Source organism: Spinacia oleracea, chromosome 3, assembly GCF_020520425.1.
Source record: "Spinacia oleracea cultivar Varoflay chromosome 3, BTI_SOV_V1, whole genome shotgun sequence".
In the NCBI taxonomy this organism is placed as follows: Eukaryota; Viridiplantae; Streptophyta; class Magnoliopsida; order Caryophyllales; family Amaranthaceae; genus Spinacia; species Spinacia oleracea.
The window spans coordinates 150,988,537-151,008,787 of record NC_079489.1 but is presented as its reverse complement, the minus strand read 5'-3'; the positions used below and the strand labels follow the sequence as shown (position 1 = coordinate 151,008,787).

The window sequence follows — 20,251 nt, the reverse complement described above, 5'->3', positions numbered from 1 at the left end:
TATCGTTTATGGTACCAACCAAATACCATTAACATCGTCTAGTCGCGGCATTTACATAGCGTGGGACCCATCGTGTATACGTGTTGTACAAATTTTATGACACTATTGTCAGAGCTTCATAATTAACTGACACGTCAATTAGGGGGTAAAGGACGGCTTTAGTGTTCTAACAATCTAACCTATCAAACGGGTCGGATGGATCGGATTGTAAATTATTTTGGATTGGGGTTATATTGGGTAGGTCACTTTTGGGTTTGGGTTTACAAATGTTTGTTCAACATCCAGAACTTTTGGGTTTAGGTTGACCTAATGGGTTGAGAGATTTTAAAACACGTATTATATTTTCATTAATTTAGGTAATAAATATATCAAATACGGGAAATTACAAATTTTCCTTCACAAGTTCATATTTAGACAAATTCAACCATAAAATGGCGTAAAATATCATATTACACCAAACAATAATAATAATAAAAAAAACGTGTTTATTATGCTTAAAATTCCTCATGATCTCATTTATTACTATAAATACAATGATTTTCAATCGGTCGGGTCAAAAAGGGGTTCGGTCGGATTTTGTCCTATTAATTTTCGGATTGTTCGAGTTCGTATAAAATCGGATTATAGGTCACAAAATCTTGTTCAAGACCAGTATTTCAGATCTGATTCGGATCGATTTTTAACATGTCTAGTTCTAGGTACACCCTCGGTTCTTTTTTATTTGCTCCATTTATTAGCTTAGTCTGTCTTCAAAAATTGTCCACATACAATGTACTTAAAATTGATCACAAGGAGTCAAGGACCGTCTCTTTACTCTCGTACAAGATATATTTGATCCCATCTCTTCTCACTTAACAAAGTACTCCCTCCGTTTCTGAGAGACAGCCGTTGCAATTTTTAGGGTTAAACTTTAAAAACTTTGACCATTAATTTACATTAGCTTATAAAAAATAATATAATTTTTAGAAATTAACTTTTTATAATTTGTGCGGATGTAAAATTAGAGATATTTACGTTTTAAATCGTGTTTTAAAAACCGTAAAAAGTCAAAAAAAATGATCTATTAAGAATGGAGGGAGTAGAAAGTAGTTTAAGAATAAACAATTGAGTACGGAGGGAGTACTTCAGAAAATATAAAGTGACTGTATTTGGAATAATAGAGGTTTGTTTTTTATGTAAAGATGGGGTACATTGATAAATTTAGTAGTAAAAATATCATAACTCAACCAAAAAAAACACTCAATTTAAAATACATAAAACAAATTTTTCCAAAGACATTTAGCCAATTCAAGACACATTCCCACTCTTCTCCCCAATTTCCTCTCTGCATTTGCTCAAGTTGTACGAAAATGTCCGTACCGTCAATTTAATTAGCAACTCCTGTAATCTCCCTCAATAATCTCAAACCAGTCGCCATTTATGTTTACCACTTCAGTATTATTCCCCAAAACTATGATTAAGAACAATCAGGTCACAGCTCCAGCAATGTCAGCAGCAGGTGTAGTTAAGTTCGGGTTTGCGAAGAACACTTCAATTACACCTTTACTGGGAATCGAATCCTCCTCATCACTTCGACGAAGACGACTACATTGTTGTTGTTGTTTCGGTAATGTTCCTCTGACAATCAGTAGCAGTAGCAGCAACAAAATTGTTAATAATGATGATGAGCATCAATTAGTAGTTGAAATTAGAGAAGAAGAGGGGAATTCGCAGAAGCTAGGGTTTGTTAAAATGATGAGGGAAGCTCGGCCGTACTTGGATGCATATAGAGGTTCTACCTTTGTTGTTATCGTCTCTGGTTTCGTTGTGGATTCTCCAATTCTTCTCCACCCTGTCCTTGAGGTACACACTCTCTCTCTCTCTTAATTCTCTTTGCACTTTTGCACCTTAATTACTCTCTTGCTAATCCATCATTAACTGATTATTAATTGATTAACATACTTCCTCCCGTCCTTAATGACTAGCTAGGTTCTTTAATGTTCTTTTCATTCGGAATTTTTACACTATTCATAATAAAATGAATGTTTTGAATTATTTCCAGTACGTAATGAAAAACATAGTCATTTGATTCGTTTCAATGTATACTTTATAATTTTAATAACACGAAATTAAAAATATAAACAAATATAAAATGTCAAGTGATAAGTGTGTAAAAGGGATATGTATGAGAAGATCATTTAGGAACAGAGGATTATCGAGAAATTTCAAAACAATCCCTTGATTGGCATATCAAGTGACATTATGAAAAAAATATACAAACTAAAAATTGCTATGTACAATATATTTGATATCTTAAAAATATACATAAAAATACAAAAAGAGATTGAATATTTAAACGGTTTTTTCATGAAATGCCCACGAGGTTTAACGAAATGCACCAAATACACTCGCGTGTTTCAAATTACATAATATACCCCTATTTAAACTTATTTGCACCAAATGCCCCTAGACTTAACGGAAGTCTAACACCGTTAGTCATTAGTTCGAATTAGCCCTTAATTAACTTAATTAATTAATAATTAACTAATTAACTCCATTTTTCATTTTCTTTAAATTTTTTTTCCTCTTTTCAATCACCTATTCCTTCTCTTCTGGTTCGAGAATCTCAACACCATTAGAAACTGAATTTGAAAATCCCTTAAATCCTCATCCATTGACAAATCCTCAAAAAATTGAAACCTTGAAAACCCAGATTCAATCTTCAAGAACAAAAACCAAGAAGAAGTCGAAACCAGCCTTAAAGACGCAAGCCAAGATCTCTCACTCTTCAAGTTCAAATCCAGTGTCGTCGTTGTGCTCGTTCTCTTCATGGTTTTTGGATTGCTCAATTCATTGTTCGATGGTAAAGCCGTGGCTAAAATCCCATTCGTAACACAATTTATGGAAATTGAAGAACAGACTCAAGAACAATAGAAAATGAATTCGAAATTTCTGAATTCTAATCCTATAATCGAAAATCTAAAAACCAAAATAGAATTACTAGGTTCTCTAATCTCTACTAATCGCTGCTGCTATATCTCATAATTACGATGTTGCTGCTGCTATGTGCGAACAGAATCAAAACAAAAAAAAAATCCAGAAAGAAGGCAAGGAAAAACGAAGAAGAAGAAGAAGAAAACTGAAGAACGAAAAACTGAAATTCTAGCTACAAAATTAACTTTTTCCTCTTCTCTTCTCTAATTCTATGTGCTGCTGTCCTATACTTCCACCAACATATAATTCGCATTTCTAGAAATCGAATTGAGACAATTTGGGGAAAAAAATGAGAATTTAGATTGAAGATTTTTTGTACGGGAGTTAGATTGAAGCGGAGCTCGGTGGTGGTGTGGGCGGAGGTCGGTGGGGCGGAGGTCGGTGGGGCGGAAGTCGGTGGTCGGTGGGACGGAAGTCGGTGGTCGATGGTGGTGGAACCAGGAGGGAAGGGGATGGATTGTTGTTGAGCTTGTTGAACCAGAAGAGAAGGAAGGGGGTGAGTGAAAATAAAGAAAAAAGAGAAAAAAAAATTAAATTAAAGAAAATGCATAATGGAGTAAATTATTAATTAGGGGTTAATTATTAATCAATTAGGTTGATTAAGGGATAATTCAAACTAATGACTAACGGTGTTAGACTTCCGTTAAGTCTAAGGGCATTTGGTTCAAATAAGTTTAAATAGGGGTATATTATGTAATTTGAAACACGCGAGTGTATTTGGTGCATTTCGTTAAACCTCAGGGGCATTTCATGAAAAACCCGATATTTAAATTATACAGATTGTATATTTTGATAATTTATTTACGGAAATACCCCTTGATATGTTTCACTCGCTAATCATGGAGATTGACTGGGCAGAGCTCGAAGAGCACCATCTTATTTCTATTTTTAATTAGAAAGGGAGATGAGAAATTTGAATTTGTAACCTATTCGTACATATTTTTCCAATTTTAACCGAGTGTAGCATCTTGTTATTCACCAAATATCCGGCTAATGTATCCACATGCTACCCTGGCAACTTTGTCACATGTTTAGCGTGGGTATTTTAATAAACCTTACTTGATGGACATGGTAGACCCACATGTCAGAAATGGGCTAAGTAAAAGTCGTGTTCCGCTTGTATCTCTCTTTTATAAATGAGACTCATATAATGTCTGACCCACGTGTCGGGACAGATCGTGCCAACGGACTCCCTTGCTAATTTTAATATAGTTTTGACAATTGGTTATAAATGTGTGGGCCAGTCTGTCGTGCTCCTGCCAAAAATTTAAAATAATGACCACGAATGCCTTAACCTATCGTCATGCCCCTCGTGTCATGCCGCCTTATAACGGGCTTGTACCATATCGGGCCAGTTCTATGTGGAGCTCGGACAGCTCGTGCGTCGGGAGAGTGGGAGACCGATACCCATCTCTACGTACAAGCCTCCTCTTCAGCACAGACCGATATCCATCTAATTATTGAGGGGAATTGACAGTTAAATTGTGTTCTAAATATTATATTTAATATTTTACCTTCTTTTGGCAATTAAAATAATTTTTCATTATTTTTATTTAATGTGTGGTTAAGGATAAGTTAAGGCTTAGTTAAATTACTTGAAAACTAAAGGCTAGACCTGAAAATGTGAAAGAACAAACTTAGACCCCAATAGGTGAAAAAACTCAAAAGTTAGAACCCAAATGTTTCCTTAACTCTTCATTTAGCCATGAAATGTCTCACGCTTTTCCGCTGGGGCATCAAATCTCTTACACTTTTCCAATGTGGCAATTTGCTGAAATATTAGAGCGCCCCCTTGGATTATTATTGTGCGGACAATGAAAAGTAAGATTTCTAATTATTTTTTTTAATTAAAAAAAATCGAGTGTCACGTAGATAATTAGGTGTCACGTAGATATTTTTATTAATTAATTAATTACTAATATATACAACTCCATCCAAAACCAAACACTCAAATAATCCAAAAAAAAACTAAAATAAAATTCATCCAAAATCAAACACCAATCTAAAATAAAATTCAATCCAAAATCAAACATTAAATCAAACACTCTAATAATTAAAAAATAAATCCAAAATAAAAAATAATCTAATCTATTATATAAATATATCAGTTAGTATGTAAAGAAGTGTCAGTTTAACTTAAAAATTTAATAGAATCCGTGCATTACACGGGCTAAAACTCTAGTAAAAATTAAAGTACGAAATATTATTTACCTACATTAATTATTTATCAAAAATACTCAGTAAAGAATAAAACGGAAGCTCAACGACGGTTAATATAAGAAAGGAATGGTGGTTGGTAGACTATAAATTTTGTGGAATAAGGTTTTGGCAATTTTAGCAACTCGTTTCTTGACTTATTCCCTCCCGCCTCCTGGTCTGCGTAACAAGCATGAAATCACCATTAACCTTATTAGCCTGCTAAATTTCTCAACCTTTTTGAATTCAAACCTCTCAAAAAATGGCTATTTCTTATACCAATCCGCACATATTCCTCCCAAAAATTCAAACAAAGATTGCTTCTTTAACTACAACCATCAACAACACCACCCCAGCAAACAGGACACGTTGGACCTTCAGCTTCACCGACAACGGCTCCTCATTCGAAGCAATTAAGCCCCTTTCTGCAATTTCTGTCGGCAGCGGTGTTGGCGGCAGCGGCGGTGGAGAATACGAGAAATCAGTGAAATGTCAAGTGTCTAACGATACAGAGTGGGGAGAAGAAGGGGAGGAGAGAGAAAGAGGTGGGTTGGCGGCGGCATCCATGATGAAGGAAGAGCTGTTTGTAGGGTGGTTTCGAGAAGCTTGGCCGTATTTTAGGGCACATAGAGATGGTACTTTTGTGATTATCATCTCCGGTGAGATTGTTGCTAGTGATTTCTTAGACCCTCTCTTGAAGGCACGCCTTCCTATTTCCTTTTCTTATTATTTTGTGTTTATTTTGCTGCTCATAATTATTTGTACATTATTTGATTTATTTTTGCTGTATTGCTTGATTGAATTTAATTGTTTTAGGAAATTGTTGCTGGGTTTTCGAATTTGTGCTGAGTGCTGTATCAAGTATCATTATTTCTGGATGTTTAATCAATTGTAGTTTCAAATTTATACTGTTGTAAGAAGTTCAAATTTCTGATTTGTTTGTAAAATTACCCTTGAATTGCTTCTTTTATTATACAACCTTGGGCTGAATTCTCCATTTCTTTCAAGTGCACGAATGTGCTAAGAGAGGTGTACCAAGTATCAATCTCCTTTTGTGATAATTAAACATACTTTTGTTGCAGGACATTTCTCTACTCCATGGATTAGGGATCAAATTTGTGATTGTTCCTGGTACCCATGTGCACATTGATAAGCTTTTGGCTGAGAGAGGTTTGTGAAAACTTATGAGCTTCCCATATTGATAGTCATAGAAGTAGCATGTCATATCTTCACTGCATATTTATTGGAGGTCGAATCAAATGATTGCAATTCCTTTTGTGTGGGGTTTATTGAGACTATACATTGAGCTTAAAATATTAAAAGACGGCTTGGCAATGTATTCTTGCAGGAAGCAAGGCTAGGTATGTTGGGCCATATAGAATTACCGACTCTGATTCCCTTGAGGCAGCTATGGAAGCAGCTGGAAGAACACGTATAATGATAGAAGCAAAACTTGCTGCTGGACCTTCTTTGTGTAATATACGCAGACATGGGGAAAACAGTCGATGGCATGATGTTGGTGTAAGTGTTGCGAGTGGAAACTTTCTGGCAGCCAAGGTAAGAACGTTGAACCAATACAACTTTTCACATCCTGGCTGTGCCGCTGTGAGGGTTCATTTGGCATGGGCTGAGAGTTTTTTTAAACATGTAATGCACAATTTCAGAATGATTGTTTGGCAGAAGGTAATAAATACTGGCAGAAATGGTAATGAGTTTGTCATTTGCATGAAATGTCCATGGTAATGCAATTTCATCCCTAAGAGGTTGTATTGAATGGTAAGGAAGTTTATGAAGAAAACACATGCTTAGGAGTTAGGGCATGACCCTGTGGTACTTTCCTTGTAATATTACTCCCTCCATCCCGTTAAGATTGCGCAGTTTCCTTTTATAGGTGTCCCATTGAGTTTTCCCCATACCCTTTTAGGCAAAAGAGAGATAGAGATAAAAGATAGGAAAATGACAAACCAACAACTCAACATGCCGAAATTCAACCAAGTCTTAAAAAATGAATTCTCACTATGGGGAAATCTTAGTGGGACGGAAGGAGCTCTACGGCTACTACCTACCCTATGTGCCTTAAAATCACTTCTGCAAAGTGAATCATACTGTATTTTGTAGTTTCACTGTTCATTAAAATTTACAGTTTTTTGTAGTTCTGCAGCTTTTTTTTAAAATAATTTGTTAATTTATTGTAGAGAAGAGGAGTTGTGAAGGGTATTGATTACGGGGCAACTGGAGAAGTCAAGAAAGTAGATGTTGCTCGCATACGTGAGAGGCTTGATGCAGGGTGTATAGTGCAACTAAGTAATTTGGGTTATTCCAGCTCTGGAGAAGTGCTAAATTGCAAGTATGCTATATAAACCTTGGTTTCTGTTTCATTTCCCGTACATTTTTGGGTTGTCCTAACTCGATGAAACATGCTGAAATGTATGTACATCTTTGATAACACGATCTAATTTATGTCATTCAGCAATCATCAACTTTTGCCATCAAGTTCACCTTTTGTGTGAACTTGATGGCAAAAGTTACAAAAATAATGAATAATTGCGGTGTTATGCTGTGTTTTCAGTTCACCTTTTGTGTTTATGTTTTATGTGGTTTAATTTCTTTGATTAGGATGCTGACTTCTACCCACTTTAGGACATAACTTTTTACAGGGTCCTGTTTAGCTGGCATAAACAACATAACTAAGTAATTGATAGTTTCCTTTTTCCTTTCCTATTTTTACAGTACGTATGAGGTCGCTACTGCTTGTGCCTTGGCTCTTAATGCCGAGAAGCTTATTTGCATAATTGATGGGCCTATTTTGGATGACTCTGGACGTCTTATTCGCTACCTTAGCCTTCACGACGCAGACAAGCTTATTCGTCAACGAGCTAAGCAAAGTGAGGTTGCTGCTAACTATGTGGAGGCTGTTAGTCAGGAAGATCTCAAAACCCAGGAGCAGTATCAACTTACTGATACCATCCCATCACTGTTGAATGGGGATACTAATGCAACATTTCAGAATGGTCTTGGTTTTGACAATGGAAATGGGTTATGGTATGGCGAACAGGGTTTTGCTATAGGTGGTCAAGAGAGACTCAGTAGGCTAAATGGTTACCTTTCAGAATTGGCTGCTGCAGCTTTTGTATGCAAAGTAAGTTCTGTTAATATCTTAGGCTAATTTCTCCTTTTCCATTTACTTTTTTCATTGATGCACAAGGTTAACCCACTAGGACTCACTACCAATCCTATTGTCTTTGTCTTTTGTGTTTTGACATCTTGGTTCTGGTAAGGTTTTTCTGATGGTAGATCCCCGGCTGATCCATTATTATTCTCGTGTTATAAATTAACTCCGTGTGGCTTAGGTATATTATGGGTTCCATAAAGAAAAGTCAACTGTCATTAGTGTGTCCTCATATTGACTAAGACGAGCTTGAGTGATATAATGATGAAATAGTTTCCATGTAGACTGAACTCTGTTATTGATGTATCCACATTATTTGCAGCGTTGAACACTGCTGACTGGACATGATATCTAAACATATAGTGGAACAGTTTCTCGTTAGTTCACTTTGTGTCGTTTGCTTTTACTTGTTATATTTTAGAATACAGTCAAGACGTGGTTAAATTTTCCCTTTTCGGCACCCATGTAAGCCCTTTGGTATTTGTGGTGATATATACAGAGTAGTTTGAATGAAACTGTTGTCTGGTTCCAGAAATTTGTTAAGAATAAGGTTTGGATCTTTGGATTGCTACACTACACAAACAAAATTCTTCTGCGTCAAGGAATCTAGTATTAAACTTGAATGTGAACCCCCCCCCCCTCTTTCCCCCAATAACCTGCCCCAGAAAAAGAGGTGGGAAGATAGCCTGAAGTTTGGTGAATATTAACCTGTTTAATTATAATTTCACTTGTTTCTCCTGTGACAATGTACCTGTCACAGCATGCCATTCCTGTCCTGAATTTTGTTTCCGGCTTTGTTTGACTTTCTAACTAATTCAGTGATAGTGGTGATCATATTAGTTATGAAACTTCTGATCTATTTATTTTACTTGTATATGGTCTGTGCATTACAGGGTGGTGTCCAAAGAGTTCATCTATTGGATGGGACAACTGGTGGAGTTCTTTTGTTAGAATTGTTCCAGAGAGATGGAGTGGGGACAATGGTAGCAAGGTATATGCTATCTTTTTGTTGGGGGCATATATGAGAAGTGTGTTAATTTTTTTTTTTTGGGAGTTGGTTTTTCCTTTTCTTGTTCTTCTCTGCGTCTGCTGGGGATATTTTATTTGTGAGGTGGGGGGAAGGGGGAATGGATGAAAGGGATTTTTCCCTGGGGGCTCGGGTTTTTCCTATCTAGCCCTTTTTCGTTTGGGAGAAAAAATTTGTTTTGAAACAGATCATACTTTAAAAACTGTGTGGCCAGATGTCTGATGTGAATTTGATTTTAAACCTTTATCATAATATATAAGATTGTGTGACATTGGGAGAAATTGTTGATACTCCCTAAACCTTTATCATAATACATATAATTGTGTGACATTAGGAGAAGTTGTTGATACTCCATAACTCTTTTGCTTCTTGGGAACAAAGGCCGACATCTGTCGTTCTTGATTTTGATTTTTTATAATTATGTGTTTTAAAACATATAGAAGCAATGCATCTGAATAATACTATGAGCTTTCAAAAACAAAAAGGAAAAAAATTAGTTGTAAAATAATAGGTTTAAGTACAGTAATATGACTGAGAATCATAAAAGCAATTGAATCACAGTTCTAAATAATGGTGAATACGTAGTTGCCAACTGTTCTTGTGCGCTTTGGGGATGGAGATTACCATCATATAGTAGAAGTAAATTTTCTTAGCTTGCTTTGCATACTAAAGTGTAATAAAAAATGTGTGCTGGAGCTTTTCTTGGTTATTAGTATTACAGAAAGCTTGAATATCTTGCTGTTTCGTGGTTTTCATTTAGTCATTGACCAAATTCCCTAAAGGATGTGGTTTTGACTTTGTTCCCCAAAATCCCAAGCCCCTGAAATGGTGAAACCCATGGCCTGATGTTGGAAAAGGACCTTAGACCTTAGTTATCTGTGTCACAGTGAGCGCCAGCCACCAGATATAGGAAATTACCCCTAAGTCATCCTCACCTCCCTGGACCCCATCTAAACATCTTTTTGCTGAAGTTTCAGTTGAAGTAGAGCTAAAATTAGTCATGGACATTCTTTACAATGATCAGCTTCTAGTTTTGTGCGTACTCATCGTATCTTCTCTTTACAGTGATGTTTATGAGGGAACACGTATGGCTAGGGAGGCTGACCTTGATGGAATAAGACAGTTACTCCAACCTTTAGAAGAGTCTGGGACATTGATTCGGCGGACTGATGAAGAGGTCTGTTATTCTCATTTTTAGATCGTTCCAGTTCTTGCTTTTTTCATGAATCACAATACAGACTTACAGTGAAGCTATTTTGGCCTCCTTCTCTTTGATCTGTGATTAATTTGCACATGTTTGCTTGCTTTTTGGCTATAGTTACTTGCCGCAATTAATTCGTTCATCGTTGTGGAAAGAGAAGGTCAGATAATTGCTTGTTCTGCCCTATATCCATTCTTTGAGGACAGGTGTGGGGAAGTTGCTGCCATCGCTGTTTCTCCTGAATGCCGAGGACAAGGACAGGGTGACAAACTACTAGGTATGTCAAGGACAGTTGGAAAAATCATGCATGCATTTTGTAGCAATACTGTCTGTCAAACTATGTGCTCTACACTCAGACATATGCTACTCTTGGAAGAAAAGCACTTTCGTGTTAACTTATCCATGAACTGCAGATTAAGGTTTGATTTTTCAATGTAAAACATGTATGATAAAGCCTTCAGAAAGGCCATATGAGAAAGTGAAGACAATTAATGAAAGGAAATTGGGCAAATATGTTGGGATGTTAAGTAAGAAGCATGACCTTTTTCAGGACCAAGGGTGTACGCTTAAACCCGACATATCACATGTATCTATTTGACTACTTTTCTTCACCTTTTTCTTTCAAGAGTGTCTTTTTGGTGATCCTTCCGATTTGATCTACTTACTAGTCTAGACTGGTTAGTTGGTTAGCAGTAAAGCTACATACATATGGAAACAACCTCTTTACTAAAATAAGGGCAAGGTTGCGTACATTTGGACCTTCCCTAGACCCTGCGCTAAATAGCGGGAGTCTAGTACACTGGGTACGACCTTTACGACTAGTCTAGACTGGTTACTTGGTTATCAGTAAAGCTACATACATTTTCGGACAAACCTTGTCAGCAGGGAGATAGATATGGGGTAGTTGTTCTTTCACATATGCACTTGTGTTCTTTTGATGCACAATGAACTTCGTGTTCATGTGTCCGTGCTCTAATTTGGGGTGGTGGTGATGGAACGGGTGATATATGATTAATCATCTACTCCGTATCTTCTAAATTTATCAAATTGGTTACTCTCAATTTTTAAATTGATAATTCTTTTTCTGGTGTTAAACTGCAGATTATATTGAGAAGAAAGCATCTTCCCTTGGATTAGAAATGCTTTTTCTACTAACTACACGCACCGCAGACTGGTAAGTTTGCCATCCTTTTATTCAAAGGGTGCACAATCTACTCAGTTTTAGAATGAAAGTTCAAGACTGTAAAGATGTCATATTTCCAACTTCATGCTAGTTTTAAATTGCCTCAGTCTCAGGTCCTTAAGACGCCTCTGCTTGAATACTAAATCATCTGCTTTTTTGTGGTTTGTCATTCTACGCCTATGCAAAAAATCTTTTGGGGGATATTACTTAGATAAGAAAGTAACTTCTGATAGTCCGAAACATCATTGCCTCATGACCTAGGCTTTGCATCTGATTATGCTGTGACAATAAACTCTATATGCACAGCTTCCAAGCTTCTAGTAGAACATCCACGCAATGTCACTGTCTCTTCCGAGACCAGACTCCTTTAAGTGCCAGTCTTAGAATTTTCTCTGTCTTTAGTACTTGTCTATAGGATGGAGAATTGGATGGCGATGTGGCCCATAGAATCAAAGCAGGTTGGTTGAAGTGGAAAGGTGCCACGGGGTTCCTATGTGATTTAGGCATGCCCCAAAGATTGAAGGGAAAATTTTACCGCACGGAAATTCGACCGGCTTTGTTATACGGCACAGAATGTTGGGCAGTGAAACATTGTCACGTGCACAAGATGAATGTGGCGGAGATGCGCATGTTACGTTGGATGTGTGGGCATACAAGAAAGGATCGTTTGAGGAATGAGATTATTAGGAAGAAAGTAGGGGTTGCACCGATTGAGTTTAAGATGATGGAAAATCGTTTAAGATGGTTTGGACATGTGAGCAGAAGACCAAGTGATGCCCCGGTTAGGAGGATAGAAGGGTGGCAAAGTGATAGAATTGCAAGGGGTAGGGGAAGACCTAAGAAACCTTGGAGGAAGGTGATTGAGCACGATATGAGCTTTCTTGGGATTGAGGAAAATATGGCGTTGGATAGGACAGAGTGGAGGGAGAGAATATGCATTGATGACTTCAGTTGATTTATACAGTTTTCATGTTTTTGTTTCTTTCTATTTTTATTTTTATTTTATTTTTTATTTTTTATTCTTTTTATTTTATTTTTAAAATTCTTTTAATTTTTTTAATTTACATGCTATTTTAAAATATACTTATTTTACTTATTCATTTATTTTAAACTTTACTTATTTTTTATTATCTCTTACAATATATTCTATAATATATATACATTTTTCTCTTATCTAATTATCTTACTTTCATTAATTCCACTTTCTCTCCCTTGTTTTTCTTATTACTTCTTGCTCCTTTTTTGTTTGATTGGTGACAATAACGATCTCCTACGACGATTCATGTTAGCCGACCCCAAATCATTTTGGGAATAAGGCTTTGTTGTTGTTGTTGTTGTTGTTTAGTACTTGTCTATGTTTTCCCTTTCCTATTCCAGACCCTTATGAGTGTTTGCTGCCTGCCTGCCTGCAGAGGTTATAGATACATGCATAGCATCATCACATTGTCTCATGAGTTGGCTGAGTTGCATATATATACTCCGTAGTTTTAGCTATCCAGACAATGGACTATTTAGTTTTTGCAGGATTTGTTTCAAATCTTTGCGTTTTAAACTGAAACTTTATTCTATATGCATGTTCTTATCTTTTCGGGAAAAATGAATACATAAGGCTAGAATTTACATTTTAGGATAAACTGGACACATGATTTTTAGATTATTTGTGGGAAATCAATTAGGCACAGGAATATCTGGTGTTTTACATAATTATTGCAATTTGTGGAATCAAAGGGATTATTTTGTCACTACAGTATCAATTTGGTTATTTCCTATTCCATCAAAAGAAAGGCGCCAAGTTGCAATTTTTTACTGAAGTTAAATGAGTACTTTTGCATTTTTCTCAAAAAGGGACTTAGCAGAAGATATCTAAACATGTTTGTATAAGGGAATTGTATGATTCATTATCAATAGGCGTTTCCCTTTTTATATATGCTTATGCAAGATTATTGCAGGTTTGTGAGGCGTGGATTTTCAGAGTGCACCATTGATTGCTTACCAGAAAAAAGAAGGAGAAGGATCAACTTATCCCGCAACTCCAAATACTACATGAAAAGGTTGGTTCCAGACAGGAGTGGGATAGCTGTTAGGTGATACTAAAAGGGTTGTATCTTCCTTGTTAGTGATGCTTCTGAAGATGCAAGTTTGGACTAACTTCCTCAAAGGTAGTTCAAGTGCAATTTTGTAGAACAGATCAGATTTAAGTACGCGGTCTATCCTGCATAATGCAGGGTTTTTTTTATCAGCTTTAATTCTGCTGATGATGACGACGATGATGATGATGAAGATGATGATGTGAATAAGAGTATTTGTACATGTGAAGATGCTATGTAGTTAGACTTGTGCATATAAGGTTTTATACTTGGATGGAATTGAATAAATCTCCACAAGTGTATTTGGAGGACTTGCTTGTAAACCCTTGAGAAAAGACCCTCTTTTGTTTTCTTAACAATGTTATGAATGCAAAACATGGTCTTTTGAAAGAACTTTGATTCAGAGAGTAGTGCTGTGACTTGTGGTGATTGTGGGGAAAAAAAATCAATAAAACACAAAAAGATTCCCATTGTTTCCCTTGTATTATTTGCACTCAGGTGCCACCTCAAGGCTCAATTGTGTGCACTTCATGCTCCGGTTTGTGTGATAGCATATTGGCACGTTGTTGTAGACTTGTAGGTATTGATGCATAATTTAATTTGAGATCAAGACTATAGATTATGGAGTGTGCAGCACATATTGACAAAAGTGCATATGATGCATGTGGCGAATACTAATATGATGGTTGTGGGTCGTGTCAAGTCCATGTGTCGTCGGCGTAAATAGGCTAGGTCCATGCTAAGCTCATTTGTTTCAGGCTGGGCCAAATTTTTTTAAACAGCGGTCCATGCATGACCAAAAACCATGTACCCTCGTGCCGGACCTTCGTGCCTAAGCCTTAATATCACTACATTTAACATGTTTTATCATGTCGGGCCGTGCATGATCTTTCAAAAATGTACGGCCCATCCCACATCCCACGACTTTGGGCCCTGTTTTTTTTTTTGTGCTAGGCCGGCCCAGCCATCTTTACATACACCTAGTTGGATAATTTAATGGAAGGGGAAATATGCAGAAAATTGGTGCTGATTATGAACATTTAACATTGGTTTATATCACTTGCCGAATATCCCACACAGCAATACAGTATATACAGAAGGTAAACCATTGAGATCATTATCCGGTAGAAAAGTAAAAACTTAAACTAAAACTCTAGAAGGGAACTTGTGGAATCCTTTGTCCTTAATTTCTTCCAAGATTGCAAAATTTCATCTGCTGAGGGTAACTCGGGATCATCATCTAAATAACTGTCTTCAGAATCAGAATCAGAATCATCAAACGGTACCATTTCGTCAGAATCATCTAGACTATGTGAATGCACACAAGCAGCTTCATCAGAAGCCATCTCAACAAAGCTAGATGACTTGTTAAACGAGCTCACTTCATCATCTTGATCAGAATCATAATCTGAACAAACAGCATTATACGCCTTCATACCGCGTTTTCCATCATTAGATTGGCCAACAATTAACTTATCTGGGTTGAAACCTTCATTCAGCAGTTCTTGATGTCCAGCAATAGATAGTGTATTCTTTCTACAAATAGAATGCAAAGCTTTAAGCAGTTCAGAGGCCGTGGATTCATTAGACAACTCACTTTCACAAAGCGTAATGGATAATTTCTTAAGGTGTTCATCACTTATCCTATCCTTGTTCTTTTCAAAAAGCTCGGTCCAATCCTTCTCATTCAATTGAAATGGAGCATGAGCCATTGAGTTGATAAGTTTAGCAGCTTTTCCATAATCATCCTGAAACATTGCCTGGCAGACCATTTCAGTGAACAGCATCTGATGTGGGATTTCTCCAGTCTCCAGGGTTGTTTCAAAGGCATGCTCCAATAAATGCCACTGCACAAGGAATAAAAATGTTGATAAAGAAAACCTGTTGGACAAAGACATTATCGAAAGGATAAACTGTTTTTTACCACCTGAAAAATTAAAACTTGTATTCTAAAACTTGTTTTTTACCACCTTAAAACGGAAAAACAACAGATGAAACCTTTATGTCGGGATTTTCTTAACTCTTCACCCTCGGTTCTTTACTACCATTGAATTTTATCAATTTTAACAGCCTCGGGAGGGAAATTATGTGAATTCATGAAAGATAAGGGAGTTAAATCATGAAATCGTGGAAGAAGATAAAGTATCAGAAATATCACCATTATTGTGGCCCACCACAGCATTTTCATCTATGTTCCATTTTTTATGTGGTAAAAAACAAGATTTAATTATTATTTCTAGGTGGTAAAATACAAGTTTTAGTTTTTAGGTGGTAAAAACCAAAATTTCGATTTTTTTTAGATGATAAAAAACAATTTATCCTTATCGAAATAAAGACTACAACATTCGAATTCTTGAAGTATCCGCTTGTTTTACCTTCCCTGCTTTCGATGCCTCAACAAGGAGTGCTGCATGTTTTCCCTGATCAATCTGGTGTCCTGAAAAACACATTTCCTTGTAAACATACTCAAAGTACTCCCATTGTTGTGCGTAGGCTGATGCTTCAAGCACTGCTCCATACGTGTACAAATCTGGGATTAGAGGAGAGTCACCGTCACCCAAGAAAGCTTTGTATCCGTCTTTCACTTTCTCAAACAAGTCCTTAACCTTCAAGAACATATCATTTCTCCCATAAACCTTTAGCATGGCGTTTACAGTTCCAATGTTTGGAGGACAATGATCTAGCATGTGATCAAAAATAGATACGCAATCATCAATACATCCACCGTCCATAGAAGACATGATCATGCCAGTGAAAGTCACAGCCAATGGTTTTGAAAGCTGCAGTTTTCTCAATTTCTGAATCTGCCAATTTTAATTCAGGAGTTTAAAATTATCTCAAGAAAAGAAGAATGTACAACAAAAATCGCCATATCCGTATAGCACTCACCTCCATCATTGCTTCTTGCCACCTTCCTTTGTTGCAAAGACAACAAGCTAGTTCATAATACACACTAGCTGATCCCTTTATCCCCCTTTGTTCCATGTCCCTCACTGTATGCACAGCTTCATCAACTTTACCTTCCTTCCAGAACGTTCTGACAAGAACTAACATAAATCCAAGAGTAAGCCCATCATCCAAGCTACTTGCCAAAAGAATGGAATGGATACTGGGAAGACAATCAACTACCTTTGTATGTAAGAGCATTTGGAGACTTGCCATTCTTTGTCATTTTCTGAAACAGCTCATGCACCAGGTCGTACTTAGAAGAACGTAGCATCACCTATGAAAGAGGCATCAGCAAAGGTTGAGCAATGTACGGCTCCGTTCTATTCGACTTATTTTGTCTGAACTTATTTTATCTTCTTATTTTGTCTGAAATAAACTTATTTGTGTGTAGAAATGTCTGAAAAAAAGCTTACTTTTTCTGAACTTATAACTTAACTGAACTTATTCGAACTTATCTGAACTTAACTGAACTTATTCGAACTTAACTGAACTTATTCGAACTTATCTGAACTTAATCTGTCAGAAATAAGTCAAAATAAGTCGAACAGAACAGATCCGTAATTTGAAAATATCTAAGCATAAACAAGAAGAGAATTATATACCTCCATTGCCAGACCATATGTAGCACTATTACCGTTTAACCCAGACTTCCTCAATTGCTCAAAGACCCATGAAACCCCCTTCCAATGATGAGACGGGACACAAGAATTCAGTACCTACAGATTACAGTTTTTTTCAATATGCATACAAAGCAAGCCAGAGCTTTTAAGTGGAAAGTTAACAGTGATCCTCTTACAGAATTGTATACTACTATATCAGGTTGAAGGGTGGGATTCCAGCTCTTGGAACGCGCATTCTTTATATATTTAGAAGGCTTTTCCTTCATACGCTCAATAATGCTCATGAGCTCCCTCACCATCCCAGCTTGACCAAGAGTAACAGCTATACTATGGTAAGCAGCCATGTCTGGATAGATGTGGCAATCCCCCTAAGGAACTTAAAAGTAAAAGACCTCATCAAATTACCATAAAAACTTTGTAATGAAACTTTTAACCCTAACTAAAATATGAAATTCTCATTACACGCATTTGCTCGTAAATTCTGAGAGCATCATGGGGTTTCCTTGCCTTTCCAAGAACTGCTAGAAGCTTGGTATACACAAACCTATGACACCCAGAAAAAGAAGGACAAAACCATATAGATTTTAGAACTTATTAGAAGTCCAAATCAATCAAAAACTCATACTCCATCATAGCTTGGTATACACTAACCTATGACACCCAGAAAAGAAGGACAAAGCCATATAGATTTTAGAACTTATATCAATCAAAAACTCATACTCCATCATCATCTCCAGCCTCATCAATATTACTAGATAGATCATTTCTAATTCTATATCAAAATCAATGCTCAGAGAAAGCAGTTAGACAACATGTGATTCTTACTAATTACTGAAGTTTAACATCAACTAATAGGAAAACCAAAACGAACTCAACAAATCCCAACAATGGCAGCATATATAAACAGACATTTTAGAAAATATACCTGCTTTTGTAATGTATATGCTCCTTTCTACTATATATCCATCTCACAACCTCCATGGCCTGCCTCCAACATCCCTGGTCGCCGAGCCTTCCAAGAAGCTTAAGCAATTGATCTTCAGTAAACTGCAATTGCGACTGTTTCATCATCCTTGTGAACTTCCAATCCTTCATTGTTATCTCACGAGCACTAAGCCTACACCACCAATTCATTAAACCAAAATAGAAATTCCAAAAAATTCAAATGCAAAAACCCCTAATCTAAAATCAAGCAACACTACCAATTCATTAACCAAAAGCGAAAATTTATAAAATCAAATGCATAAATCCCTAATCTAAAGCTAAGCAATAAACCTGTTAACCAGAATCCTAATAGCCTCAACTTCATCAACTCGACGCTGAGCAAATGACTCACTTGCATTTTCACCCTTGAACATACCATCTTCCAATTCAATATCATCGTCCAGAAATGGAGATAAAGTTTCAACTTTTCTCTCTTCAAAAATCAAACCCAGTTCCCTCAACTTCTCAGGCTTCAATTTTCCACCAAAATTCTCATACCCACTTGCCAATTCCTTAAATTTTCCATTGCCTAAAGGTTCCCATGGATTTCCCACCAAATTGGAGCCCTTGGATTTAGAATCAATTGATTTGTTGAAACTTCTATATTCTTGAGATATGGTTTGGAAGTAAGCTTCATGGGATGAAGTTTCTTTCTGGGATTGGGTGAGGGGTTCGTGTGGGGATTTGCGGAGGGATTTTTGGCGGTGTTTTTTGCGGAGGGTGTGGATGATTTTAGGGGTTGGGAAAACCCCCTTTTTGAGGAGTCTTTGTTTGATTTGTTCGGTGAGTGGGTCGACGGAATTGTAACTTGGAAGTGCCGGAGCTCCGGCGAAAGCCTCCATTTATTCAGGACGAAATTGGATGAGGAGCTAAAAAAGAGTGGCACATAACGGAAGGGTTTTTGGAGGGTTTCTAAACCTCAAATACAATATCTTGAGTACCAATACATAATATGTCAGTACCAAAATACAAAATTGCTTAAAAATACCACCAATATAAGTCATATATGTTACTACACGAAAATGAGGAAAAAAAAGAAATATGAGATACCTAAGTTTTCTAGAGAGAGAGTGAAAACCCTAATTGGGTATAGCCCCTTTCCAAGTTCAGTTCAACTTCTGATCTTGATTTTGCCTTGTAAAATCGTTCGTCTTCCTCCTTGTCCCATTTCCAGAATGAGATTCCCCTCAAAATCTTTAGACCAAGCCTTAATAGGGGGTAATTATGGCTTCTTGGGTAATGGATTGTCACCTCGTTGGTATCGAGGTCAGATCTCATCTTTCCGATCTTCATCTTGGCTTCATCAGCAAGGCACCGCTGATTTAAGGGTGGAGATCTTTGCTGAGTCACCAGATCTTGGGTTCTGCAATAGTAATGATGGTTTAAGGGGGGTAATTAAAGTTTTCACTCCACTAATACAAACCCACCGCCCTATTTGGACTTATAGCAGCGATTATCCAAATGCAGAGATGGAAAGATTTCGCCTATTTTCGAAAATCTACTCAGGGAAGTTTTTCTCTAAGCTTTTCCTTGCCTTTTCGATTCTTTTCTGTCATTTATTACTGGTTTTTGCTTTGTTTCAATGCTTACAGGTTGTTTGTTTGTGTTTCGTTTTAATTTGGGTGATGATTACTTTTTGGATACAATTTAATTATGTTTTTCTAGATCCTTCCTTGTATATGAATTGTGTCAATTGCCTTGCCTGGGTGACTTTTGAGCTCCTTAATACTCCTAGACACATCTATAAATACTGGGTTGTTTTTGTATGTGGGTACTTCTTTTCTTACACCAGTTTTCCTAATTCTCTCACAGCCCTCTTTCCTTGCTTGTGTTTCAAGTATAAGTCCTGTTTCCTAGTGCTT

General features: G+C 36.8%; 2 protein-coding genes across 4 annotated transcripts; one reads left to right on the top strand and one right to left on the bottom strand.

Moving 5' to 3' along the window:
• Nucleotides 1-1,192: 1,192 nt before the first annotated feature.
• LOC110800819 (probable amino-acid acetyltransferase NAGS2, chloroplastic) lies at nucleotides 1,193-14,309 on the top strand. Of its 3 annotated transcripts, XR_002536764.2 has the most exons (11): nucleotides 5,293-5,869; nucleotides 6,252-6,339; nucleotides 6,518-6,726; nucleotides 7,365-7,516; nucleotides 7,900-8,308; nucleotides 9,232-9,329; nucleotides 10,431-10,542; nucleotides 10,684-10,843; nucleotides 11,668-11,740; nucleotides 13,699-13,908; nucleotides 13,990-14,309. XR_002536764.2 is itself a non-coding variant. In XM_022006141.2 (10 exons), the coding sequence occupies exons 1-10, from the start codon at nucleotides 1,420-1,422 to the stop codon at nucleotides 13,835-13,837; spliced, it is 1,863 nt and encodes a 620-aa protein (XP_021861833.2). In that variant the 5' UTR covers nucleotides 1,193-1,419; the 3' UTR covers nucleotides 13,838-14,309. The 3 variants fall into 3 exon arrangements, 2 of the variants coding, with proteins under 2 accessions (XP_021861833.2, XP_021861832.2); XM_022006141.2 differs by lacking the exon at nucleotides 5,293-5,869 and adding an exon at nucleotides 1,193-1,842 and having other exon boundaries at nucleotides 13,699-14,309; XM_022006140.2 differs by having other exon boundaries at nucleotides 5,291-5,869; nucleotides 13,699-14,309.
• Nucleotides 14,310-14,847: 538 nt separating this feature from the next.
• LOC110800820 (pentatricopeptide repeat-containing protein At5g67570, chloroplastic) lies at nucleotides 14,848-19,347 on the bottom strand. The gene is made up of 9 exons (XM_022006143.2): nucleotides 18,681-19,347; nucleotides 18,331-18,522; nucleotides 17,868-17,949; nucleotides 17,582-17,773; nucleotides 17,388-17,501; nucleotides 16,966-17,059; nucleotides 16,726-16,883; nucleotides 16,212-16,640; nucleotides 14,848-15,683 (listed from the first exon to the last, which is right to left on the bottom strand). Exons 1-9 carry the CDS (start codon nucleotides 19,229-19,231, stop codon nucleotides 14,982-14,984), a joined length of 2,514 nt encoding a protein of 837 aa, XP_021861835.1. The 5' UTR covers nucleotides 19,232-19,347; the 3' UTR covers nucleotides 14,848-14,981.
• Between the last annotated feature and the right edge of the window lie 904 nt (nucleotides 19,348-20,251).